Source organism: Cnephaeus nilssonii, assembly GCF_951640355.1.
Source record: "Cnephaeus nilssonii genome assembly, chromosome: 4".
Taxonomy (NCBI): Eukaryota; Metazoa; Chordata; class Mammalia; order Chiroptera; family Vespertilionidae; genus Cnephaeus; species Cnephaeus nilssonii.
In genome coordinates, this window is record NC_137075.1 from 38,172,454 (window position 1) to 38,200,344 (window position 27,891).

The 27,891-nt window shown below is 39.6% G+C and overlaps 1 protein-coding gene across 1 annotated transcript; it reads right to left on the reverse strand.

Moving 5' to 3' along the window:
• Positions 1 to 232: 232 nt before the first annotated feature.
• On the reverse strand, positions 233 to 26,735 carry LOC307097787 (rho GTPase-activating protein 11A-like). Its single transcript, XM_079767946.1, has 12 exons — positions 26,409 to 26,735; positions 20,341 to 20,411; positions 17,467 to 17,563; positions 16,611 to 16,864; positions 15,019 to 15,182; positions 14,703 to 14,849; positions 10,357 to 10,431; positions 9,471 to 9,638; positions 6,570 to 6,699; positions 6,006 to 6,114; positions 3,476 to 3,614; positions 233 to 2,818 (listed from the first exon to the last, which is right to left on the reverse strand). The coding sequence occupies exons 1-12, from the start codon at positions 26,535 to 26,537 to the stop codon at positions 1,242 to 1,244; spliced, it is 3,060 nt and encodes a 1,019-aa protein (XP_079624072.1). The 5' UTR covers positions 26,538 to 26,735; the 3' UTR covers positions 233 to 1,241.
• Between the last annotated feature and the right edge of the window lie 1,156 nt (positions 26,736 to 27,891).

Here is a 27,891-nt window from a genome sequence, read left to right on the forward strand (position 1 = left end):
GGGAGGGGACATGGGCGGTTGGCCGGCCTGCCTGCTGGTCGAACTCTTGGTCGAGGGGACAATTTGCATATTAGCCTTTTATTATATAGGATATACACTCAGTGGCCAGATTATTATGCGTTCAGAGATCATAATAATCTGGCCACTCAGTGTAGATTTGCTTAACAATTTGGGTCAAATTCTAAAAGGTACTTTGAATTTCACTAGAATCTCAGGCAAGTTATTTTTCAGGAAGTTATCTTTAATATCTATGCTAAATAAATAACATTTACACACAAGACAAACCATCATGGGCTTTTGTATGAATTCAAAGTATGACTCCAAGATAGTGAGCACACAGTGCAATATACAGGTTTTGTAACATAGAAATCCACACCTGAAACCCCATATGTTCATGTTGACCAATGTCACCTCAATAAATTAAAAAAACATACAAAAGAATCCAAGGTAAATGTGGAGGTTCATCAAGTATTTCAAAGTCTAGAATCAATCATCTGCATATAAGAAATCACCTTGATTAAAATTTTCAAGCTTATTTATTCCTCAGCTTTAAATTCTGCATTGGACAAAACAGATATAAATGTATTTGGGCAAGTTACCTTTAAAAATATAGTATGGCTTAAAAGTCATCAATTATTCCTGCAGCAACATGCTATATAAGCACACCTTAGCATTGCTCTACTTTAGCCATCATTCTTAAGTGAACACACTGTATACATCTACAGGCAATAGAAACCTAATTACTTTGCCCCAAATAGGAATAAAGGATTAACATGCTATTGAAACAAGTTAATTTCTAGGGATTTGGGTAAAGACAATAAACATTAATGTAATTCAAGAAATAAGATTTGCAAGTCTTATCTATTCCCTTTATAACCTAAACATTTCTTGTAGAAACCTTATCAGACTTAGGAGGAATAACAGGAAATAGACACAACTTATTCGATTCTTCCCACCAGTTAAGACAAAAAATTCATGCAATTTTCAAAAATTAATTTCTTATAAAGCCAGTCAACAATCTTTTAAAAAGTGTAACCTGTTTTAAAACATCATAATAAAATTAGTCTTAAATATTGCCATAATTAAGGACAACAAAGTAGTCATTTATACAAGCACAAGAATCAAAGTTGCTTGTGCAATGAAATTAAAAATCTATCATGTAACTATCATTGAGCTACAAATTAACAAGCACATCACCAACTGATTTTATTTACATTAATGACAAGTATAACATTTATCAATTACAAGTCTACAGGTTTGCTTGTTGGTAGTAGTTGAGCTTTTCCAATAGGGTTTTTGGGAGAACCTTTATACCAGACCCTTTCTCTTTCTGATGGCTTCCTAAGGATCCTGCTATTTATCCCAGATGATAAGCCTGTATTATTATTTACAACAGATCTTAATATATCATGATTTGTCAGATCCTCCAAGGGACCCTTTATCTGGCCATCAGATACTTTTTGTTTACAAACTCTGGTTGACCCAACCGAAGCGTTCATGGAGTCTGGGTGCCTCTTCATCTGTGAGAAAGATTTAGAAGTTAATCCCATGCTTGATTTTGTAACTGCATCAACATTTGACTGTTTGCATGAAACAGACTTCCGTTCCTTAGGACCTGATTGGGTATGTGAAATTGAGGAATCTTTTGACGTACTTTCTATACAAGAGGAAAGAGCACTGTCACAGCTCACTGACTTAACCAGAGGAGAAGCAGGATCACCAAGATGTGCCAATTTGTGCCTTACAGGTTGTCTGTCATACTCCAACAAAGAATTAATTCTTCTGACAGACTGACGGACAGGTGTGCGCTGAAACTTAAGAGGTGATTTAACTTTTGTCCTATTTGATTCATTTAAAGAAAGCTTATTAAACCATTGTATGTGGTCTGAAACCTTTCCATGCTCTGATACTTGTAAATGTTCAGATAACCTTGTATCACACTTTTCCACCAGTGACTGCTGTGTAACCATTCTTACACGCCTAGGTTTTGATAAGCTGGTTGTATCATATGTAATCTGCTCTGAGGAAGAGGTGTTAGCTGCATCCTCCCTAGGAGCTGTGCATTTCGACAAGTTCTCTTCAATCATATTCTCCTCCTTTAATTTAGTATTTAGTTTATCCCTTGGGGACTGTTGTGCTTTTATCTGTTCATCACTGGGCAATTCTTGCTTGTTTAAGTCATCATTTGGCACATCCGAATGAATGATTTCATCATGTTCCATCTTCATATGAGTTGAATAACATTTTATAGTTGCTTTTCTATCTAATTTTTGAGTTTGATGTACTGAGAAGTCTCTTTCTGAAAAACTATTTTCACTTTTACCAGTGTGGTGTTCATTTGATTCTATCACAGTCAAATCATTCCTTTCAAATAGATTTTCCCCTGGGCTATATGCTATAGAAGATGTTTCATTTACTTTTACTTTCCCCACATTAGTAATTGATGACTGTTTGTGATTTATCAATGCATGAAGCTTACTTCCAGATTCAGAAAATGCTTTCTGAATTTTCACCAAAGTCTCTGTACTCAAGTTATTTTCATCCCCACTAAGAGAGCTTCCGGTTAGGTTGTGATTATGCTTATTATGTACATTAGAAGGGGTGAGTTCATATGAATTAATAGATGACTTTTCTACCATATCAAGCTCCAAACAAGAGTTTTCCACCTCAAGATTCCCCTCTATTGGAGAAGCTTCTTTCGCTTCTATTTCTCGAAAACTTGAATTACTAGGCCCCGTCCAAGACATTCGGTAACTTGTTCCATCTAGTTGCTCTGGAGTTAATAAGTGTTCCTCAGACTTACTGATCTTTTTTGAACCTGAAATAAAACAGTTCAGGGTTTTTAATCATTTATATTTGACCTAGTTTTTACATTATTATCTAAATACATGGTGAATAAAGGTACTAAGCATTTAATTATAATAATTTAAAGATTTGTGTGAAAGGATTTTTAAATGTCAAACTTTCATCCTCCAATTGTTCACAGAAAAATACATTGACAATTCAAATTTTTTATTTAAGCATGAATTTTAAATTTTCAGAATATATTTTATCATTAAAAAAGCAATTAAAAGGTCACGTGTAAATTATATCTCAATTAAGCTGGAAAACTTTTATTTTAAAAAACAACTAAAGTAGTCCAGCCGGTGTGGCTCAGTGGTTGAGCACTGACCTATGAACCAGGAGGTCACGGTTTAATTCCCGGTGAGGGCACATGCCCGGTGGGCTCAATCCCCAGTAGGGGGCATGCAGGTGGCAGCCAATCAATGATTCTCTCTCATCATTGATGTTTCTCTCTCTCTCTCTCACCTCCTCTCTGAAATCAATAAAAATATACCGTATTTTCTGGCGTATAAAAGATTTTCCTGGGTTAAAAAGTCGTCTTATACGCTGGAAAATACGGTATTTTTAAAAAAACAACTAAAGTAGGTTTTTTGAGTAAAACTCTAACAATATCATGTAAATGTACCTTTACCTTTCTTGGTTAATCTTTCGTCATTATCTGGGCTAAAAAGCAGACCTGTTTTTACAGATTCAATCCTACTTTCTAAACTTTGTTGATTTGCAAGTCTTCGACCAACATTTTCATGTCTATTGACACCAGAACACCCATTCTGTACAGAAAAGAAAAATTTAAACATTTTGGTTAAAAAGTAAACCAATTAATTTTCAAAATATTAAGACAAAGTAAATTTTTTATAATTATCAAAATTCTCTATAGTTAATTAAAAATAATATAATTAAGAAACAATTTTGTACCAAATACAAACATATATGCATGTATGATGATAAAAACTAAGCATTTGACTCGGCTCTTAGTTGATATTTTATGATGCAAGTAAAAAATTGTCTCATCTTCATTAACTTAAAAAAAAATTATGATGAGTCTGTGTCAGGGCATATTCACAAAAGTGAAAGAAAAAAGAAAAACAAACAAAAAACCCTAAGGCCAAAATCTTACTTTCATGGAATTTATATTCTAGGTGGAGAAATTTAGACTAGAAAAAAATAATCAGTTAATTATATTGTACTAGAGGCCTGGTGCATGAAAATTCATGCACTGGAGGGGGGTGTCCCTCAGCCCAGCCTGCCCCCTCTCACAGTCCGGGAGCCCTCAGGGGCAGGAGGCGACCTGGCGATCAGGGGAAGGCGACGACCCCATCACACCTCTGCTGCTGCCACTGCCGGCAGCACAAGCCCCGGCTGGCCCTGGTTACCTGAGCCTCGGGCCAGCCCTGGGCGGCTGCCCAGCTGCCATCCGAGGCTTGCCTGCACCTCGGGCCGGCCCTGGGCGGCTGGGCAGCCGACATCCGAGGCTTGCCTGTGCCTCGGGCTGGTTCAGGGAGGCTGGGGGCCTGAGGGGACTGGGGAACTCCGGAGGCAGGCGCGAGGAGCGGCTGGACCTGCCTGGGGGCAGGCCCGGCCATGCTGTGTGCCTGCCGCCCTGGCGGGGCTGAGGGGACTGGGCGCTGCCATCTTGTGGCTGTGGGCACCGCCATATTTGAGGGTGTGATGGTCAATTAGCATATTCCCTCCTTAATTGGCTGTGGGCACCGTCATCTTTGTGAGGGTGTGATGGTCAATTAACATATTCCCTCTTTATTACATAGGATAATATATAATACAAAAGATGAAAAGCGTTATGGAGAAAAGTAAAGTAGGGTACGAAGTATATGAAATGGGGGTATAACTTCCAACACAGTGATCATAAGATGATGATCTGTGAGTAAAAAAAATGAGGGCGAGAGTCATGAATGTATAAGGGGTAAAAACATTCCAGGGAGAGGAAATGCCAGTGCAGTCTCTAAGGCTGAGCCAGGTCTGGCATATTTGGCCTACAGCAAGGAGGCAAGAGTGGATGAAGCTGAGTAAGCAGGAGGAGGACTCAGAGGAGGCTGGGAGCAGGTTGTGTGCAGGGTTGCAGTCAATGAAAGAACTTAGCTTTTTTTTTTTTTTTTTTTTCTTTCCCAGAGTGAAATGAGGAGTCACTGGAGGGTTCTGAACCAAGAAATGACATGACTTAACTTGGGTTTTAAAAGGATAATTTGGCTATAGTACAGCAAATTATCTGATGGTCTTAGGCGTCGCGACCCACAGGTTAAGAACCACTGCTGTAGAGCCTAAGACCATCGGAAAACACAGATATTTACATTACAATTCATTAACAGTAGCAAAATTACAGTTATGAAGTAGCAACGAAAATAATTTTATGGTTGGGGGTCACCACAACATGAGGAACTGTATTAAAGGGTCGCGGCATTAGAAAGGTTGAGAACCATTGCCATAACTGGATGGTGAAGACTGCGGGTAGAAGTGTGGTTGGGAAAAGGGTAGGAATGGAGAAATAGAGGCAGTGAAGAAATGCATCTCAGACCTCTATTTGGGAAAGGTTACACTTGAGATGTCTACTGGATAGACATCCAACTAGGGAGGTCAAGTAGGCAGATGTTAACAAAGAGACAAGTTGTTCAGGAGAGCATTCTGGGCTGGAGATATAAACTTGGAAGTCTCAAGTAAATATATGATGTTTAAAATTGATAATCACCTTTGAGTGAGAAGAGAAAGAAAAGAGAAGTCCAAGGATGAAGCTTTGGGAACTCCAATGCAAAGGAATTAGAACAGTAACCAGCAAAGAAGGAAGAAATTCATGAGAGTAGTGTCCTTGAAGCAAGAAAAGAAAGTATGTTGAAGAGGAGCAAGTGATCAGCCAGGTCAAATGTTGCTGGTGGGTCAAGTCAAACAAGGGCTGACCTTTGTCTAGTGGCTTGAATGAGGATGAATTCATGGGTGACCATGGGGACATTTGCTGTGAGTGTTGAGGATGAAAGCCTCACTGGAATCGGAAAAGGAGGGACCAGAGATAGGCAAGTGTAAGAGTTTGGTATAAAGAACAGTAGAGAATGGGAAAGTAGCTAGAAGAGAGGCAGGATTGAGAGGGTCTTTCAGCATCAAATCTACAGCTTTATGCTAAGATAAACATCAATGAAATGGTGATAGACACTTACTGCATCTTTGCTACTTTTCCCCAGACTAAATTTCAAACGAAGAGATCTTCGAACTTTTTCTTTACGACTGATTTTAGGAGAGAAGCAGCCTGCTTTTCCTGATTCCACCCTAAAAACAATAGAATTTAAAATATCAGTTTATAGCATAAAAAACTGGAGAAAATTTTGCAAAATGAAATTTGAGAATGTCCAGAGCAAATCATATTTCTAAAATCAGTTAAGTTTTAAGATACCATATATGAACACATTGTATTTGCATACAAAAATGATTTTTCCATCTATCACAAGAGTTATTTGGTCACTTATAAACCAGAATTATCAGAATAAACTAGCTTTTTAAATTAACCAGAAATTTAAAAATTATACATTCAACTTGAAGGAGGATTTTAAGCAATTAAACGATTCACATTAGGAACCTTTCTCTGGAGAATATATAAAGGGCACCTGATTAATAAGGCAGAAAAAATTTTTTAAATTATGATTCTTGGTATAAAGACAAAATATTTATTAGCTATATACATCAAATATTTATCCAATGAAAGCAAAATATCCTAGATAAGTTACCTGCAAACTTTTTTGCTTGCAATCCTTTTACTTCGCCGTGGTACATCTGTACTGATCAAATGATTTCCACTGATGGCTACAGGAGAGAGTGAACTCTGAGATGACACTTCTGGGCTTGTATCAAAGTGAACTATAAAAATAATCACATGTAATATTATCATACACACTTATTTTCTTTTTCAAAATATAAATTATTAATAGCGATGAGATTTAAAGCCACAAGAAAAATCATTATCATTTCTGCTTAAAAATTTTAGGGTCCAAATAACTCAACTCAACTAAAAAAAGAATCAATTTTCTATTTTTTAGATGTCAATGAAAGGTCAGATTAACCATTGCTTTCACACTGGCATTTTAAACTTATTTAAGAATACATAGTGGCACTGTTGCAGATTGGAGAAAGACAAGCTTTCAAGACGACAGTCTGTCTGTCTCACCACTTACTAATGACTTGAGACTTTGAAAATGGATTTCTATAGCAAATAGAAGTATTATTGTAATATATATAAAATGTCCAGCAAAGTACCTGATATATAATATTAAATACTGTTACTAAAAATAAATTATTAAAAAGCAATTTAGAGTCTGAGTATCCAGTATGCACCTGCTAGCCAACTGTTGTATGTCTGACTTGAATATAACTTGTCTAATATTTTTGGCAAAAAAATAATCTATAACACATGCCTAACCACTTGTCTACTGTCATGTTCCATGCTAAAAACTGGTGGTTACAACAGCTCATTTTGATCAAGTTATTTTAACACCGTGTCATGAAACTGACTATAAAAGAAATGCGGAAAAAAGTAAAATAGTTATAAACAAAAGCTCCATATACATTTGGCTTACATTTGAATTATGCCTAAGACATACTCCACAAGCGTGAACCCTCTTGTCATTTGTTTTGATAAAGAATTCACATGGGCCCCCAGAGACATCCAAGTGTATTTCAGTTATAAATATAGGAAATAATACAACCATTACAGTGACCTTGGGGTGCGTGTACTTGGCTAAATAAAATTTTGGAGGCCAGTATAATGTATCCAATATGACACAGGTAGGTTTATCCTAGGGCTACAGTGGTTAAGAGAAGGCACAGCCAGAATACATGGCATAATGCAAAGTTATCACATATGTAAGAAAGAAACTGTATATAGGTACTCATGGACTTTAGATTAATATTGTTGCCTTTATACATTAAAAAAAGCATTTTGCAAATGAAATTTATTGAATTGTGCCTGAGAAAGTAGGATGGGAGAAAGAAAAAAAAAAGTGAGCCCTAGCCAGTTTGGGTCAGTGAAGTGTCGGCTCACGAACTGAAGGATCCTGGGTTTGATTCTGGTCAAGGGCACATACCTCAGTTGCAGGCTCTACCCTAGCCCCCTGGTTGGGGTGTGTGCAGGAGGCAACCAATCAATGTGTGTCTCTCACGTTGATGTTTCTCTTTCTCTGTCTCTCCCCTTCCCTTCCACTCTCTCTAAAAATCAATGGAAAAATATTCTCAGGTGAGGACTAACAATAACAACAAAGAGGTGAGTTAAAATAATAGGATTACTGTTGTTTAACTTAATGTTTCATTAAAAAAAATCACTGATTAAGCAGGTTCATACTAATGTTACAATAACACAAGAATGTTTAACTTTATTTGGGGGAAGTTTAGAGAAAAGGAGTCAGCAGATCATCCTTGGGGATAATGTAATGCTAATAAGCAAAGGCAGGTAGAACCACACTTCACATGTGCCATTTGGAAAAAGTCCTCCAAAATGGAAAAGCCTTTAAATTTCAAAAACAAAAACAAACACAAAGTTACTTTGAAATAAAGTGAAGTCTTCAACTTCTAAATACTGAAAAAGCTACAGACATAGCCTCAGGATTCTTATTATTACACATTAATGAACCAAGAGAACCTGTTAAGGACCATAGAGAACAAATTGCTATTGTTTTCAATTTTTAATAAAACAAACAAGGAAAATATAAACTTTTAAAATAACAAACAAAAGAGAGGCCTTTGGGAAGATCTAATAACCCAGCTAATGAATTCAAAATGGAAGTCTTAACATAGTCAGAAACCAATAAAAATCTAAAAGAGGTAGAGATTACTCACATTTTGACTAAATGTGAAACAAATATGAGATGGAAGACCCCAGACTTAGTTATGGTTTCATTTCATTTGGGTTGACCATAAGGTTATTTTGAGCCAACTGTATTGTTACACATGCTAAAGAAGCCAACCCAACCAAAGACCACATTAATAAAAGTCTGGCATTCAAATCAGCATGATTAAATTATATTATTCCCTGGGGGCTCTGGTTGGCCACATTAGGAACTTATAGTTCATTTGGAAGAATATGGCTGGGATGGTAAGGGATCTGGAAATCATGCTACAAGAAAAAGTATATAAAAACTTTTTAAAGCTTTAAAAAAAAAACAAACTTTTTAAAGCTTTTAGAGCATAAAACATTAAACATATTACCCCCCACACCAATGCAACTCATGATAGTTACTCCAAAGGTAATACCCTACCCCACTCTGGATTCAGAGATGATCAAACTTTGAACAACCTCAACTCAACAGAAGACAGCAATACAGCTATAGCTATAGATCCAGAAGTAGAATTCAGTATGTCCAATCACATAAAATCTGAGCATCGATGCTATCCACAGAAGCCAGACTCTCCCTCCCAGCTTTTCTCATAACTTTCAATGGGCATGGCCATAAAACACATACACGTCAATTATACAGATCAGTCTATTTTAAAATTTAGGGGACTTTATAAAAAATCAGGTTTAATAAAATATAAAGCTCTGGCTCCTCAAGGGCAGTATTAACATGAAATAGCACTTTACCCAGAACAAGCACTCATGTTAATGTTTACAACCCAATTATATAAATCACATTAGTTACCTGATACTGGTGTAGAACTGGTACTGAAGAGGTTACTTGGCAACAACTCAAAATTAAAATTGTGCTTGATGGACTTCCTTTTCTTACTTGAGCAACCATGAGAAGAATCTACTGGCAGTTTGCGCTTAGCATTTGGTGTAAGAATCACTGGAGATTCAGACAGCTGGGCTGAAAAACCCCCACAATTTATTGTTTCTCCCACAATGTTGATAAAATAAAAAAGCTTTATAAATTTATTCTTATAAAACTATTACTTAGGACTAAACAAAGAATGGAGTGATATGTTCACATCAAATACATGCTATAAAACTAAATTAATACCATTAATTCCATAAAATAAAAATAGGCAAGCTATAGTAACTTGAGCAAAATATACTAGAAGATGCATAATTCACATTAAAGAATATTAACATAGGGAAGAAAATTATAAACAAGGAGTTAAAGTAAAAATTGATCTAAATATTATTTTTGCTTTTCATTATAACTGAGTATTAACCAGTTAATTTGTTCAATCTGGAAAACAAGACAAAATATTATATTGTCTGTTATTGGGCTAAATAATTTCAGCCACAAGCAAACCAAGATAAAAAAAGGGAGAGGGTTACATATACTAGTAAACTTCTGGTTCTAAAACAAAAATAAAATTGAATTATTTTTACATGTTTAATAACATATAACTTACAAGCAACAGAAAAGCATGATTTAGAAGATTAAAGATAAAATAGACTAAAAGAAATTCTTATCTATAATTTTGGGTTCATTATAGCCAATGTAATTAGCAAGTCACAGCATAGTATTATAGTACAGTATCTCCACTGAAAATAATATTGGATTTGATTAAACCAAAATAACTCAAAAATTTTCATTAAATACATATAACACTTACCAATTCTTTCTTGTTGAGGTGTAACAGAGGGTGTTCTGTTATATTTAAGTTTATTTAGTGCTCCACTGACAAAATCTGAAATGCAAGGTATATAATCATATAATCAATTATAACATTTACCTAACTTTCACCAATAATTCATATGGATATCTGTGGTTTTCTAGAATCTACATTTGTATCAATATATGTTTTTAAGGTCACTTAAGGTTATTACTTTAAAATAGGAAAAAAACTAAATGATATATTTTTATTTCATTTCTCTCTCATCACTGATGTTTCTCTCTCCTCCTCTCCCTTCTTCTCTGAAAGCAATAAAAATCTATTTTAAAAATAAACAAATAAATAAAAAGAGGACAAAGAGTAAGAAGATCAAGTGTGGAAGAATAGAACATTCAAGAGGTGGTCAGAAAAAAATCCAGAAAAATAGACAGAACAAATGACTTAAAGAGGCAGGAAAACCATGAAAGCATAGTATTACAAAGCAAAACCAAAAATAAACAAACAAAAAAGGAGAGGAAAAAAAAATCAGGAAAGACAGGACATAATCATCTAGTCAGAGATTCTCAATAATACAAGCCAAAAAACATACATTGGATTTAGCTATGTAAGAAATTGTGACTTCAACAGGAATACTTTCATGCAAAAATGTACCCAATTTTCAGTCACAATGAAACAAAAAATCTTTTAAATATGTTAATCTCCAAATATCACTCAAAATAGTTATTTAAATTCAAGCTCAGCTATAGCGCACTTATATATTGAAAAATCTTACACTCTCAAGTGAAATATATACAAACCAGAGAATACTGAAAACCTAAAAGAGCCAAAAATAGGCAATGCTCTAACTCGAAGGCAATGGGTAACCAAGCCAACCTTCATGAAACCTGGGCAGATAAACAAGGTTAATATGCAAGAGGAAAAAGAAAAAAGGAAAAGAAGAGAAACAAGATGCAGAGCAGAAGACACAGCGCAACAGATTCAGTCACAGCAGATAAACACAATTAGACTAGCACAGCAAAACCAGGAGTGTGGAAAGACAAACTGTTCCCTCCATAATCTGAGACCTTCCGGAGTGCATAATGGGCCACACTGAAAGTATAGACCACCTCTCTAGAGAAAGGGAAAAATTGTGTCCCAATCTCTTTAATAGCCTATATACACACTAGAGGCCTGGTGCACGAAAATCGTGCACTCGGGGGAGGGGGGTTCCTCAGCCCTGCCTGCGCCCTCTCACAGTCTGGGAGCCCTCGAGAAATGTCCGACTGACGGGTTAGGCCTGCTCCCAGCAGACATCCTAGTGCTGCCACAGAGGCAGGAGGGGCTCCCGCCACCAGCGCTGTGCTTTCCAGCTGGGAGCCCAACCTCTGGCTGAGCGGAGCTCCCCCTGTGGGAGTGCACTGACCACCAGGGGGCAGCTCCTGCATTGAGCGTCTGCCTCCTGGTGGTCAGTGCACGTCATAGTGATCGGTTGTTCCGCCGTTAGATCGATTTGCATATTAGCCTTTAATTATATACTAGAGGCCCCATGCACGAAATTCGTGCAAGAGTAGGCCTTCCTTCCCCCGGCTGCCAGCACCAGCTTCCCTCTGGCATCCAAGGACCTGGGCTTCTCTCACAGCCCCAGCTTCGTCTGGAAGGTCACCTGGAAGGACGTCTAGTCTAATTAGCATATTACGCTTTTATTATATAGAGGATTTCAGGGCATCATATTAATTGAATCAGTTCAGTGCTGCATCACTGTCGATGAAAGACATTTGTTAACACAAAGACAATGCCAAGGAGTCCACACACGCACATACACAGGCAAGAATGGGAAAATTATGATAGACCAAATTCCTCTTACTTATTTTAAGAGTGTGCTCATGAATTCTGTGTAGATTCTGGAGCAATACAATTATTGAGAATTGTCATATATAGCATAAAGTTAAGGAATAAGTAACTCTTATAACAAAATAAAAGTTCTAGAGCAGTGATTCTCAACCTTTCTAATGCCGCGACCCTTTAATACAGTTCCTCATGTTGTGGTGACCCCCAACCATAAAATCATTTTCGTTGCTACTTCATAACTGTAATTTTGCTACTGTTATGAATTGTAATGTAAATATCTGCGTTTTCCGATGGTCTTAAAACACAGATATTTACATTACGATTCATTAACAGTAGCAAAATTAGAGTTATGAAGTAGCAACGAAAATAATTTTATGGTTGGGGGTCACCACAACATGAGGAACTGTATTAAAGGGTCGCGGCATTAGAAAGGTTGAGAACCACTGTTCTAGAGTTTCGTTGCACAATGTGAATGTACTGAACACTACTGAAGTGTACACATAAAAATGGTTAAGGTTGTAAATTTTGTTATATTTTTCCACAATTTAAAAAGTAAAAAATAAAATAAAAAAAGAAGTTAAAAGATTCTTCAAAGCTACTGCAAATCAAATCACAGTGATGTTTGTGACATTTCAAAGTCTGATATTAAAAAGAAAGAAGGCTAACTAGCCTGGCTGGTGTGACTCAGTGGACGGGGGCTATGTTTACACTTTTTTTTTTTTTTAAAGAATAATGCCTAGCCCTAGTTGGTTTGGCTCAGTGGATAGAGCGTCAGCCTGCAGACTGAAGGGTCCTGGGTTCGATTCCAGTCAAGGGCACATGCTTAAGTTGTGGGCTCGATCCCCAGTAGGGGGTGTGCAGGAGGCAGCTGATCAATGATTCTCTCTCATCATTGATGTTTCTATCTTTCTCTTCCTCTTCCCTTCCTCTCTGAAATTAATAAAAATATATTTTTAAAAATAATGCCTAGTAGGCCCTCCCTTACTAAAGTGGAACTAACATGGTTAAATAGGAACATTGTTATTAATTAATTTGCATGAATCTGAAACTGACATTTGAGAGATAACAGTGAATGACAGAGATCCAGTATTCAACTATTTAGATGAGGTAACAAACTATAGGAAAGTAGGGTAGTAAAGATAGTCTGTGTCTTAAAATAGCTACATTTGGGGTAGGAAGAAGTTTAACGGGTTGAATTGTGTCCTCCAACATATGTTTAAGTCCTAATTCCCAGTACTTGTGAATGTGATCTTAATTTGCAATTATGGTCTCTGCAGTTGTACTCAAGTTTTGTTTCAAAGCCACCCAGTTTGTTGTACTTTGTTATAGTGGCCCTAGGAAGCTGATGCAGAGGGCATAAGAAATCTATACAGGAAGCAAAGAAGAAATAGAAGGTAATACTATATAAACCAATAGTTAAAAAAGAAATGGGGTAGCTAATAACAATTGGTTCCGATACTCAAAAGATAAGAAAATTTCCAAGATAACTGGAGGAGATACAGCCACAGACTTTTTCATCAAGAAGGATATAAGGCCCTGGCCAGTGTTGCTCAGTGCTTAGAGCATCAGCCTGCGCATGGAAGGGTGGCAGGTTTGATTTCCCATCAAGGGCATGTACCTAGGTTTCGGGTTCAATCCCTGGCCCATCAGGATGCAACCTATCGATGTTGTCTCTCTCATATCTCTCCCTCTCTCCTTACCCCTCCATCCCTCCCTTCTACTCTCTAGCAATGGAAAAAATATCCTCAGGTGAGGATTAAAAAAATTAAATTAAAAAAATGACCTAAAAAGTATTATAATTGATTTCACTACAATGGAACCCTGGATTTTTTTGTTTCTTCCTTGGTAATATTCCCACATCATTTAGTTCATATTCCTAACTAATTCATACCACTTTTAAATCATTATCTCACACCTGGATTATTGCCCCACATTTCTGACTATTCTCCCTACCTCCAAGTCTCAATTCTTCAAACCAGATAACTTTCAAAAATATTTTTAATCATGTTATGACTTCAATGGTTCTCTAATACTCAGCTCAATGTTCTAATTCTTTAGCCTGATATTGAGCTCACCATAATATCATCCTAATCCTTAGGATGAACACTTCAAGTCACGTTGGTCTTTTTACAGACATTGATTACTTCTTTCTTACAGAAATAATTTTCATAGCATTCTTCTCATCTAGAGTAAGATACAAGTATTCTGGCCCTCCACCCAATCCCCCTTACATGCTACCTTTTCTTCAAGAAGGCTCACTTTGAAGAGCCCTGATCATTACAATCCTGAGAACTTTTCTCATTTGAACACATTTTGTTTGTGCTGAAGATCTAGCACTTAATATTAGATTATACTGTCACTTTTACTTTTCACATGTATATGTCATGCCTTACTACCAACTATGCTGTAAGCACCAAAATGGCATACACCATAGCTTCTGCTTCTTCTTTATGTTCAAGCAAATTTCAGATAAAGCAAATTGCTGTACCTCCCTAAAACAAACTGTCACTGCTCCTTACCTCCTACACTTTGTCTTCGCTTTCTCTTACAGTCACCAGGAGTTTCATATTGACCTTCTTCAAAGCCTTCCAGTGATGGAGTAGCACAGAGACCATCAATACCCAACATAGGCGGTATCTTTTCCATGATAAAATCTGGAACATGTCCTAAAGGAAAATGTTCACAATTAAGATCTTTCCTCTACCCCCCTCACCCCGAAATGTTTCAATAGTATACACCAACTTTCTAACAGTTGTCTTCATAGTTCACTTGAAGAAGCTGGGATCTCCCTCACTTAAACAAATCCCATTACTTAATAATGCAACTACATCTTACCAATATCTGATGCATAATCAATAAAAGTCTGTACTACTGCAGCCTGCAATCGTAGCTTTTTTTCTGTGTTGGCAGACATCTTTTCATGTCCTTCACTTGTCTGAAGAAGGTTTGGTGCAAATATCACTGCAAGATTGCTGCTATCCATCTTATTCTCACTGGACCTTAAATGAAAAAAGGTTTTATGAGATGGCACCAAAGGTAAAAATAAAAAACTAAAATAAAGTATTAAGTGTATTTTGCAGACCTCTTACTTTTCCAGTCAAACACAAGTCACAATATAGTTACCCTTTATCTACCCATCTACATGATCAGCTTGAATAAAGACAGAACCAGAAATACACAGCTTCTGTGTGCTTAGATACACATCATCAAAATCATGCAAACACAGAACCCACACTTTGTTTTTCCATACAAATTGAACATGTCTGATTTTCAAACCCAAACACAGAAAATCTGAAGTATTAGAAGGCAGGAAGTATGTCTAGAACAAGCAGGCTCATTGACAGCAAAGAGAAGAGAAATTTGAAGAGCAAAACACAAATATTGTAAAAACACAGTAATCTGAAACCATTCAGTGGACAAAGAATCCTACAATCATCAATAAGCTGTTCAGGCATTCATAATGTTCACTACAAGGCAGAGAAGACATAGTAAATCATTTGGTATATTGTTTCTTAAATTATACAGGATAGACTTCTTATAGTAAGGAAATATATAATACTAGAGGCCTGGTGCACGAAATTTGTGCAGGGGGGGGCGTTGGAGGGGGAGTGGTGTCACCTCAGCACGGCCTGCGCCCCCAGGGGATGTTGTCTGACTGCCGATTTAGGCCCTGGGCATCAGGCCTAAACCAGCAGTCGGACATCCCCCTCACAATCCAGGACACTGCATGCACCAGTGACCATACTTTTCATACAGGTGAAAGGCATCTTGCTGTTGTATGGGCAGCTACATTTTTTTGCTGATTAGAAAAAGTAATACATAACACAATCCTTCTGAGGCAGTAGTAGCATTTTCCCCATCTTATGGGTGGAAAAACTGAAGCAGAGAGAAGTAATTGGCTTTGTCATACAATTATAGTGTCAGAATCAGAGCTGACCACAAAATGTGCAAGCCAGAGTCCATGCATGTCATTGCTGCACCATCCTGTTTTTTCAGTGTTAGAGTAGCCTTGCCAGGTTTTAATTTTTAAATCTAAGAGACTGTTCCCAATATACAGGGTAGGGTCCCTAGGCCTGGCCGACAATCAGGGCCTATCTGTGGGGCAACTGGCGGGCGGGGCAATGAGGGGGCCCCCGCCTTGCTTGGCACTACCTGCTTGCCGGCCCTGCCCCCACCAGTCACCTCCCACTCGGGGGGCAGATGCTCAACGCAAGAGCGTCCTGCATTGAGCGTCTGGCCCCTGGTGGTCAGTGTGCATCATAGCAACCAGTCTTCTGCTGTTTGGTCAATTTGCATATTAGGGTTTTATTATATAGGATTTTTAAGAAAAGTTTTCACTCCAAATGAAATTTTATTATCTATAAGAGTAAATCCAGCTAGTTGAGTAATTAAACTCTCATTTCCCAAGACTTTTAAATACTACTTACCTAAGAGAAACATTCCTGAGGAAATTAAAGAAGTATCTTAATATATCGATAGTGTGGTCAGGCATAAGACAGGAGAGTAACAATGTAGCTTTATTCTTCTCTTCTGTTCCTAACTGTTGAGCTTTGAAAAGTGCTTCATGTAAATCAGCTGGGAGAATGGGCTCTGGCAATTCCCTAAAAAACTGCTTAAGAAGTCCTGCAATGTCACAAGGAAGTGCAGAAGACAGGCCACTTTCACCATGATCCAGTTTATTCTGAAATAGATAAAATAATCTTGAGTGTTTGCAGGTTTAGGAGTATATTGCAAATAAACTATCCTTTCTTATACTCTAAAGAGCTTTCTTTAATAAATTTCTTTTAACTCTTGTTTTAACCCTTTGCACTCGCTTGCTTTTTTCTCGATTCCTTTATTCTAATGCTAACCGTGTCGAGTCACACTCGACATCCGAGTGCAAAAGGTTAATATATCTCCTTTTTAGAAGGCTAAAAATAATAAAATTCAATTTTTTTTCAATTATAGAAACTAGGACCATGAATTTGAAACTACTCTAAACTTTCAAAGCATTTTATAAACAGCTTGATTGTGATGATTTCACAATGTATATGTAAATCAAAACATCAAGTTGTACATCCTAAATGTACTGGTGAATTATTACCTCAATAAAACAGGGTGGGGGGGAGAGTATTATAGAAATGATTTACTTTCTTTTGGAAAAAAGTTCTTCTGCCATGAAAAAAGCTATTTTCAAATTCAATTTCTGTCAATAATTCATGTAATACTTCTAAATAGTTCAATTGCAAAACCACACCAAAAATATGGTACAAAAGAAAAATGACAGTTCAAGAATATGCTTACCTTTAACGCTTTTAGACGAATAACAGATCCTGATTTCCTAAAAAGCCCTTCTGTATGAATATGCTCTTCTAGAGATGTGCAAGCATCAACAAGAAAACTGAAACAGAGAAATCTTTTCAGGTGGCCAGAACACATCTTCTAAGTCCCATTATTCTGCCAAAGTACAGGAGCAGACCAGGCACTACACCCCTTACAGAAGCTCTGATGCTACAAATCCCTTTAATCTGTGATAAAAGGTTACTTGCTTCCTAAATTCCTCTCTAGGAACCACCATTTTACCCATGACAACTTCAATAAACCCACTTAATCCTACATCTTTCTCAATCCTGTTTCTCTGCTTTCATTCAGAGCACAGGACTTATCTTTTGCACTGCCTCTACTCTACCTTCTTTCATATCCCAGTCTCTCCTCCACCCTCTCCAATCAGACTCTTATCGCTATTACTCAAAAAAAAAAAAAAAAAAAAAAAAAAAAGCACTCTCGGAGTCACCAATGGCCTCTGCCTTGCCAAATCCATGGTAAATTCATTGTCTTCATCTTGTTTGTCCTACCAGCATAACACACTTGATCACTCCCAGCTCATTTTAAAAATACTTTTTCACTCTTTCGGTTTTCCTACTGACTCCCTGACTGCTTCTTCTCAAACTCCTTTTCTGGATCCTCCTTTTCTACCAGACCTCTATATGCTGGGATGACCCAGGGCTCTAAAGCCTTCTTTTCTTCATTCTCTCCCCATGTGTGATCTTGCACAGCATACACAGCTTAAAATATCTATCATCTACTTACTACGTTTGCCCCAAAATAAGGCAAGGCTTTTTTCCTCACTCCAACATTATCTCTCAGGAAATCAAATACACCCCAGTCCTTACAACCTTTTTCATATTTAAAGGTGTGTGCTCAATTTTTATATTGAACAAGTAGAGGCCCAGTGCACGAAATTCATGCATGGCGGGGGGGGGGGGGGGGTGTCCCTCAGCCCAGCCTGCACCCTCTCCAATCTGGGACAGCCCTCTCACAATCCAGGACTGCTGGCTCCCAACTTATCGCCTGCCTGCCTTCCTGATTTCCCCTAACTGCTTCTGCCTTGATTGATGCCTAACTGCTCCCCTGCCAGCCTGGTCACCCCTAACTGCCCTCCCTTGCAGGCCTGGTCCCTCCCAACTGCCCTTCCCTGCAGGCCTGGTTGCCCCCAACTTCCCTTCTCTGCCGGTTTGGTCACCCCTAACTGCCCTCCCCTGCAGGCTTGATCACCCCCAACTGCCCTCCCTTGCAGGCCTGGTCCCTCCCAACTGCCCTCCCCTGCTGGCCATCTTGTGCCGGCCATCTGGTGTCCACATGGGGGCAGGATCTTTGACCACATGGGAGAAGCCATCTTGTGTGTTGGAGTGATGGTCAATCTGCATATTACTCTTTTATTAGATAGAGGCCTGGTGCACAGGTGGGGGCCGGCTGGTTTGCCCTGAAGGATGTCCCGGATGAGGGTGGGGGTTCCCTTGGGGCGTGGGGCGGCCTGGGCGAGGGGCCTGTGGTGGTTTGCAGGCCGGCCACGCCCCTGGTGACCCAAGTGGAGGCCCTGGTATCTGGGGTTTATTTATCTTCTACAATTGAAACTTTGTAGCCTGGAGCGGAGCCAAGCCTTCTGCTCCCTCCATGGCGGCAGTTATTTCAATTGGGGTTTATGTATCTTCTATAATTGAAACTTTGTAGCCTTAAGTAGAGGCCTGGGCGGGCCAGGGTGTGTGGAAAGTTTGGCTTCCTCCATCGCCAGGGCAACCCAAGCCTCCCTCCTGCTCCATGGCTGCCGCCATTTCTGTTTGGATTTATGTATCTTCTATCATTGAAACTTTGTAGCCTTGAGTGGAGTCCTAGGCCAGCCAGGGCAGGCGGAAAGCTTGGCTTCCTCCATTGCTGGGGAAACCCAAGCCTCCCTCCTGCTCTCTGTGGCCAGTAGCCATCTTGGTTGGATTTATTTGCACATTCGCTCCTGATTGGCTTATGGGCGTGGCTTGTGGGTGTAGCGGAGGGGTGGTTAATTTGCATATTACTCTTTTATTAGATAGGCTGTAGTCATTATTACTGGGAATATGACTTTGCAATTCTAAATGTTGAAAATCCGTATAAACAAACCTTTTGCAGGTTATTTAAAAAGCAAAATACTAAATGGTTACCTTAATGAAGATTATGAATCTACACCTATAATCTGAGGGAAAATGATTCTAAGGTAGCAAGGTGTTCAATAAGTGCTTTTGGACAATGCATCAATTAAAAATCTAGGTTACTGGACTAGAGTAGGCAGAATGAACCCTACTTTGGACAGAGAGAAAAATAATTAGAAAGAGCTAAAACAGTTTCTTTAAGTGCATTTAAACTATTTTCTTAAGATGTAAACTTACCTAGTAATTTCTGATGCATTTAGTCCAAAAGATTTATAAATAGTAAGCAACATAAAAAAAGTTCAAGGTATGCAATTTATATTCACAAATACGCTAATATTCTTTTAGCATAATATTCTTTTACCCAACTTTTCTAAAACAAAAGTATCAACACTTTAGCTGAATTGGTAATTTAGTATATTACTGAATATAATCAGAATTGTGGCAAAAGAATTGGCATAGACCTGAAATCTCTAATTTAATAGAACAAAAATAATTTGCTCTCTAACATTTACTCATTACTAAACCTTAAAATTCAATCCTGGGAGTAAGTAAAAATTAACATTAAAATATATAAAAGTTTAAGTAAAAATTTTTTACATTACTATTGAGAAATGAAATCATCTGTTAATTTAAAACAAATGTGTAAGTCAATCAACTATTTATTTTTAAACATTCAAACACCACTTTGAAATATTTATTCATTTCAAACTTTGCTTACCTTGGAATGTGTCCATATTCTGGTACAACAGAATGGGGCAATGCATTAAAAGGTACTCCAAATATTTTACCCTAAAATGACAAATTTAGTTACTCTAACACAAATATTAAGCATAATATAAATTTTCTTAAACATTAGGGCAAATTAAAAACCTCAGCAAATAAAAAAAGATTGCAGAGCCAGCTGGTGGCTCAGTGATTGAGTATCGACCTATGAACCAGGAGGTCAGTTTGTTTCCCAGTCGGGCACAAGCCCTAATTGCCAGCTCAGTCCTCAGTAGGGGGAGTGCAAGAGGCAGCCCATCAATGATTCTCATTGTCGATGTTTCCTCTCTCTCTCCACCCTCCTCTCTGAAGTCGATAAAAAAATACATTTTTTTAAAAAGCAGAAGTAAACTATCAATCAGTCAAGACAAAGAAAACAATTCTTTCAAGTACATTTTGTAAAAAGTAACTACCTTATGCTAGGTGCTAAGAGTACAATGATGGCAAAGATAAAGTCAGTGCCCTCAAGCAATGTGGTAAATTTCATTGGTTTCCAAAGCCATAATGGAAAAATCAACCCAGTTAGTGCTTAGTCATGAAATTCTTAAACAGATTTGTCCCAAAACACTAAGGTTTCTCTCAAAATACTACCTGTTCCGCCCTAGCTGGTTTGGCTCAGTGGACAGAACTTAGGTCTGTGGACTAAAGGGTCCCGGTTTTGATTCTGGTCAAGGACCTGGTTGTGGGCTAGATCCTCAGTAGGAGGAAGCGGATCAATGATTCTCTCTCATCATTGATATTTCTCTCTCTCTCTCCCTCTCCCTTCCTCTCTGAAATCAATAAAAATGTATTTAAAAAAAATACTACCTGTTCCTTCAGTGACCTTAAAAATACTGATCTTATACCTTCCTTCTGGCAACCTTATAAACACTAATTTGAATAAGAGGCTAAGTCCATTGATAATGATAATTCCTGTCATTCATTGGGTACTTCCTAAAATTACACCAGAAGTGGTTATTTTCAGACCTGATTACCTTTTACACACTCTGTGGGAAAATGCTATTCAAACTACTTTCTGAGCTACCCAAAAATAGGGATTCTGCAAACATTTAATTCAAATTTCACTTAACTACTTTAAAAACCATTTTAAACAGTCACATTCAAATGTATTACTCACATTCAAAATTTAACACATTGAAAATCCCAAAAGTAAAATTGTAAATGTCGGTTAACTTGCATGTTTGTACACACCTTGCCACTATCTTTGTGCACGCATTCAAACCTCTTAAAAATGTGTCACTGAGTAAGAAAGTTGTAACTTTTCATTGGACTTAAGAAAATAAATTAAAGCCTGTATATGTGTCTAATTATACAAAATTAAATAAATGGGTATACCTAATCTCACAAATGTTAATTTAGCTTAAATGAATCTGCTCTCCAAGAATGCTCTTGAAGCACTTACATTTTAAGAGCATCTTATTTAACCTTGTACTTACAATGAGAAACCATTCAGCATTGTTAATGATTCAACAGACTAACAAAATTTCACTTTTTCAAACATGTGGCTCCATTTAATTGAGGAATACAGAAAAGACAATCCTATATAATAAAGAGCTAATATGCAAATGGCCACCTGAGGCCGGGCCGGGGGACCTGAGGCTGTGTCCCCCTGCCCTGCGGGGCTTGACAGGGGTGGGGCCGGCCAGGTCTGGGTCTCTCATGGGTGGGCGGTGACTTGACCTTGAGTCCCTCAGCATGCCCCAGACTGTGACAGAAGGGAGATTTTCATATACATTTTACTAATTTTCTTTCATCTCTGACACTTCTATTATAGAGAAAGGGCAAAGAGCAATATTAAAATATTTCCTCTAATTAATTCTCTTTTAATGTGCACGAATTTCGTGCACGGGGCCACTAGTTTAGTATAATGCTTTAAGAGAGCAAGCTGTTTGTTAGAGGCAGGACTGCCAGATTTTATTTTATTTTTTAAATATATTTTATTGATTTTTTACAGAGAGGAAGGGAGAGGGAGAGAGAGTTAGCTGCCTCCTGCACACCTCCTACTGGGGATGTGCCTGCAACCAAGGTACATGCCCTTGACCAGAATCGAACCTGGGACTTTCAGTCCGAGGCCAACGCTCTATCCACTGAGCCAAACCGGTTAGGGCAGGACTGCCAGATTTTAAATACTGGCTCTTCCATTTATCAAGTGATCTTGATCAAATTAACATTCCCTATGCCTCAGTATCCTGACATAGGTCCTAAATCTGATGCAGAGGAAGCATTCAAAGAATATTTGCTGCTGTTACGATTACCATTTCAAAGAGAGCTACTTAAAAAAAGTTAACACAGGTAACCCCTTGTCTGGATAAGTCAAAATTTTCTTGATACTGTGCAACCAAACAAAATACAACAACAAATCAGATGCTGAAGCTGATTATATGTCTACAAGTGTCATACATAAGTAAAATTCAGGGAGCTTCCCCCCCCCCCTTAAGTCTCATTATTCTCAATATTTGGCTTCACAAGTATCTGTTAAAATTTAACCTCATAAAATAAAGAGCATGCTTTTTTAAATTGTATGTATTGGAATATCATTTATAATACCACCTTAAAAGATTTCTAGTTTTTTTTCTTAAAAAACTCAAAACTATTATTAGCCAACCAACACCAACTAACTAAAGAAATATAGTTTTCAACTACTCATCTTGTGAGGTCTCACTCATATTAACACTACAATCTTCTGTATTTTATTAGTGTTTCTAGTGTGACAATCAGGATATAGACCATTTATTACCATTAACAACTAAAATTAGTTTAAGTGGCATGTGACAGGCATTGTGCTAGTCCTATTGCCATATCTTAGTTTTTGGGTTTTTTTAGACAACCCAAGGAAAGATACCATTATTCCCACTTTATAGAGTAGAAACTGAAGCTTAGGAAAATTAAACAAGCAGTTCAAGATCACACATCTAGTAGGGGTAGAGCAGGACTCAAACTCAGATCTATCTGAATCTAAAGACAGGTGTCAGTTTTTCTTAAGCAGTAAAAAAAAATCCATGTACAAATTCTTTCATATGGCAACATATCTATACTAATAAAAGCCTATGTGGTCATCACGCCCTCATGCTGTGATGCCCTCACGCCATCACAATCCATCACCAGGAGGCTGTGTGCACAGCGGGCACGCGCGGGTGGGCGGGGACTTGACACTGTGTGCTCAGTGCAGAGGCGGGACCCCTGGCTCCGGCCTACCTCTTTGGGGCAATCTATCGAGGAGCCCCAGATGGGTGGGTGGGGCCTACCTCTTTGGGGAGATAGATTGTGGGGCTCCTGCACTGTGAGAGGAGTGCACGAATTTCATGCACCAGGCCACTAGTTTGTTAACAGTTAAAAACTAGAGTGGCTTTCCAAAATCTCAAATATAGTTGGTTTTGTAAGAATATAAAAACAATTTCTCTAAAATTTATGAGGTATACACATCATTTTTTAAAAAATCCTCACTGCAAGATGTTTTTATTGATGAGAGAGAGAGCGAGAGAGAGCGAGAGAGAGCGAGAGAGAGAGAGAGAGAGAGAGAGAAACATTGATCCATTGCCTCCATACACTCCTGACCTGGGATGGAACCTGCAACCTATGTATGTGCCCTGACTGGGAATGTAATCAGCACCTTTTGGCGTGTGGGACATTCCAACCGACTGAGCCACCTGGCAAGAGCACAAATTATTTTTGTTAATAGTTTTCTTCTCCAAGTATTTATTATCATTCAGATATTATAAACTATTAAGTTACCAAATTCACTTTTATCAGTCTTCAGTTCTAAGTACTTAGAAAGTACCACATAATTAGGCAAATAAATTAAAAATAAAATGCTGTATATTCCATTTACTTCATTTTTCACAAAGTTCTTTTTCTTTCTTTTTTGTTAATCTTCACCAAAGAATATTTTTCCATTGATTTTTAGAAAGAGTGAGAGAGAGGGGGGTTAGGGGAGGGAGAGAAAGATAAACATCCATGTGAGAGACACATGGATTGGTTGCCTCCTGCATACCCCCAACTGGGGCCAGGGATGGAACCTGCAACCCAGGTACTATGCCCTTGACCAGGAATCAAACCCAAGATCCTTGTGTGCTTGGGATGTCGCTCTAACCACTGAGAACACTAGTCAGGCCCACAATGAAATTCTTGATGCAGTAGATATAAAAGTCTCATTCAAAATTCCCTTACCTTGACCACACAAAAGTCATCAACAGCTTGTTTATTTATTATATTTTTTAGAAGTAATTTTATTTCTGTTGTTGTTGTTAATCCTCAGTCAAGGATATTTTTTCCACCGATTTTTAGAGAGTGGAAGGGAAGGGAAGAGACAGAGAAACATGGATGTGAGAGAGGCACATCGATTGGCTGCCTCCCGTACTGGTGAGGGATCAAGCCTGCAACCGAAGTACATGCCCTTGACTGGAATCGAACCCAGAACCCTTCAGTCTGCAGGCATATGCTCTATCCAATGAGCCCAACTGGCTAGGGCCATCAACAGCTTTTTAAATCATTCCACTCTGGATTCTCATCTTACTCATTTAAAAAAATAGCTTTATGTGTCAAAATATGATTTATTTTCCAAATTGGTGAATATAGAGGTATATCTGAAGCCTATTTTAATGTTCTGTCACACCTCTTCATCTGCTGATTCATTTAGAAAATGTACTGGTCGCCCTTCTCTTCAAATCTTACTCTACAACAGGGGTGTAGTATGTATCTCCTTCCCCATGTGCTACTTATTCAAAATACAATAAACTAGCAATATGGGGGGGGGGGGGGGACTTTTTTCCAATTATAAGAGAAATTTTATGTAGAAAGTTACAGAGGTAGTAGAAGTGAGCCAGCTGGGTTGCTTAGGCTCCGGAAACAAGTTACAGAAGCAAAAGAAGGGCCCTTAGGAGAAAGAAAGGCAAAGGTAACAGGTCTGAGGGGGGGAGGGTGGAGGGGGGGGGACCACGACGACATCGATGGAGAAAGCGGGGAAAGGGCCCTGACCGGTTTGGCTCAGTGGATAGAGCGTCGGCCTGCGGACTCAAGGGTCCCAGGTTCGATTCCGGTCAAGGGCATGTACCTTGGTTGCGGGCACATCCCCAGTAGGGGGTGTGCAGGAGGCAGCTGATCGATGTTTCTCTCTCATCGATGTTTCTAACTCTCTATCCCTCTCCCTTCCTCTCTGTAAAAAAAATCAATAAAATATATTTAAAAAAAAAAAAAAAAAGCGGGGAAAGGGAAAGGCACCTGGAAATATTTTTAATTGTCACAACTGGGAGATGCTACTGGCATCTTGTGGGTAGAAGTCAGAGATGCTGCTAAACATCCTACCATGCACAGGACAGCTATATGCCCCCCGATTGTCTACCTCACAATGTCCAGCTGCTGAGACTGAAAAATCCTGCAACTTTCTCAGTGACCAAAAATCCCTGTAAAGAGTAAGAAATGTCATTCTCTTAAATTTCAGCCGTTGGCTACTTGGATTGAATTGGACAGTGTTAGAGAGTGGGAATTTTTGAGCATGCTTCCAGAGAGGATGTGGACTATGCCCCAGATACCAGCTGTCAGTGCTGACACCAGGCCAAGCCTTGAGATAGGGTCTCATGGCCCCTTTCCAGCACATAGGCCTTCTTTCATAGAACACTGTCAGCTTTCTGAAGAACAGGATGACCCTGTGAATAACATGGTCGTCATTGGCATGATCCTGACGTTGCTTGGGAAAAACTGTTTTGTCTTGGGTTGCTTGCTCTGCAAAAACAGGATGTGGTTAATGGGCTTAAAAGTGGTCCTACACAAAGGGTCGCTGCTGCTCTCTGGTCTCCCTGCGTGGAGAATGGCAGAGCAGTCGCCTGGTAGCCAGGCAGACTAATAAAGGCTCCCTAAATTTCAATTTGGTCTGGGCTCCAGTGGTAGTTCACTCGCGTTCTCTCCACAACAGTTAACCACCTTCTCTTTTGGATCCATACAGAATGAACATTTTGGCATGACCTGGTAGTGATAGTGAAGGTGTGCTGCCCCCCCCCCCCCCTTACCTGAATCTTCCCCAGAACTCACCACTGCTGCCGTGGCTGCCGTGTCCCGCCTCCTGCGCTCGCACTGCCCACGGCCACCTTTGACCTTAATGCCGTAGACAGCCCGAAGCTGCTGCAACAAGGCCAACCTCACCAGCCTCTGATCCCACATCCCGGAGGCGTCGCCCGCTCTCCGAGGCCGGATCCGAGTCCCGAGCCTCGTTCGCCAACAAGCCTTCCAAGTTCGGCACACGCTCGGGTGTGCGCTCCGCCTCGCTGCTTCGCGGCCCCGTCCGGCCCCGCTCCGGCCCCGGCCGCCAGCCACCTCCACGGCTTTCCCCGGTCCCTCGCTCCACTTCCACCAACCGTCTTCCCTTAAGGACTTGATCCAGCCACGCCTCACCTTTCCTTCACTTACGCCAGCCTTCTTTCTGGTCACACGACCCTGTCAGCTACTTACAAAGACCTCCCTTCTTCCTCCCCGATCCTTTCGGTTCCCGGGACCAACGCCCGTTAGCACCTTCTCACCACTTCCGGCCACTTCCGAAGACTCCCCTTTCCTCCAACCCTGGCTTTGCCGACGGCTCTCTCCAAACTGCAAAGACGACTTCTGGCCCCTTCTGCCCCGGCAGGGTCAGTGGAGTGTCGGTCTCTGTCCCCGCCCCAGACCGCCGGACCAGCCGGCTACGCAGGCGTCTCTTCCAGTCCCGGTCCCCGCCCGGGCTGGTCTCCACCGTCACCTCGTCTCACAGGCTGCCCTTCCCTCCCCCATTAGCCCGCCCGCGGCCCTCCGCCTGCATATCCAGGTGCGCTCGCTGCAACCAGAAAGCCCTCCTCATGCCGCCGCCCCGATGCCTCCGCAGACGCCCCGAGCCACAGTTATCCCACCGCAGGTCCGAGCCAGCTCGAATGGCAGCGCCAAACAGCGCTCCGCATGCTGATTGGCCCGCTCCGTTTTTCAAAATCAGGACCTCGGAGGGTGGCCAGGTGCTGCCTGTCTAGCGAGGTGCGGGCAAAAGGGGAGACTACGAAGGGGGTGCGGAAAAAACATTGTTAAAGTATGAAAAGAAATATGAGTTCCACCAGCTCCTTCATAGCCATATTTTAGAGGAAAATACTTTATAAAGACTACTTGAATACATTTGCCCTGCTCCTGCGACAATATATTTGGGGAAATGTAATAGACACCTTATCTTTTTTTTTTTTTTTTAACTTGGCTAAGGCCGAAGGCCCCCCTACGGAGAAACCGCTTCTACGGAACCCGCGTTGGGACCAAGTGCAGTCAGGATTCACAAACGCTGAGTTTAGTAACCTTCACCAGGGGCGTTTGGTGGAAATTTCAGCTACGGAAACGGGCCCAATTGGGAGGACTGATGGTGACGCTCAAATCTTAGCGCACAGATAGTTAAATATAGTGAAGAAAGCCCGTCATGAGAGAATAGAGTGCAGGAGGGATGCGAGATCCGCGGGAGGCGGCAGCCGCAGAAGCTGCGTTGGCTGGGATAGGAACGTGGGGTCTGGGGAGG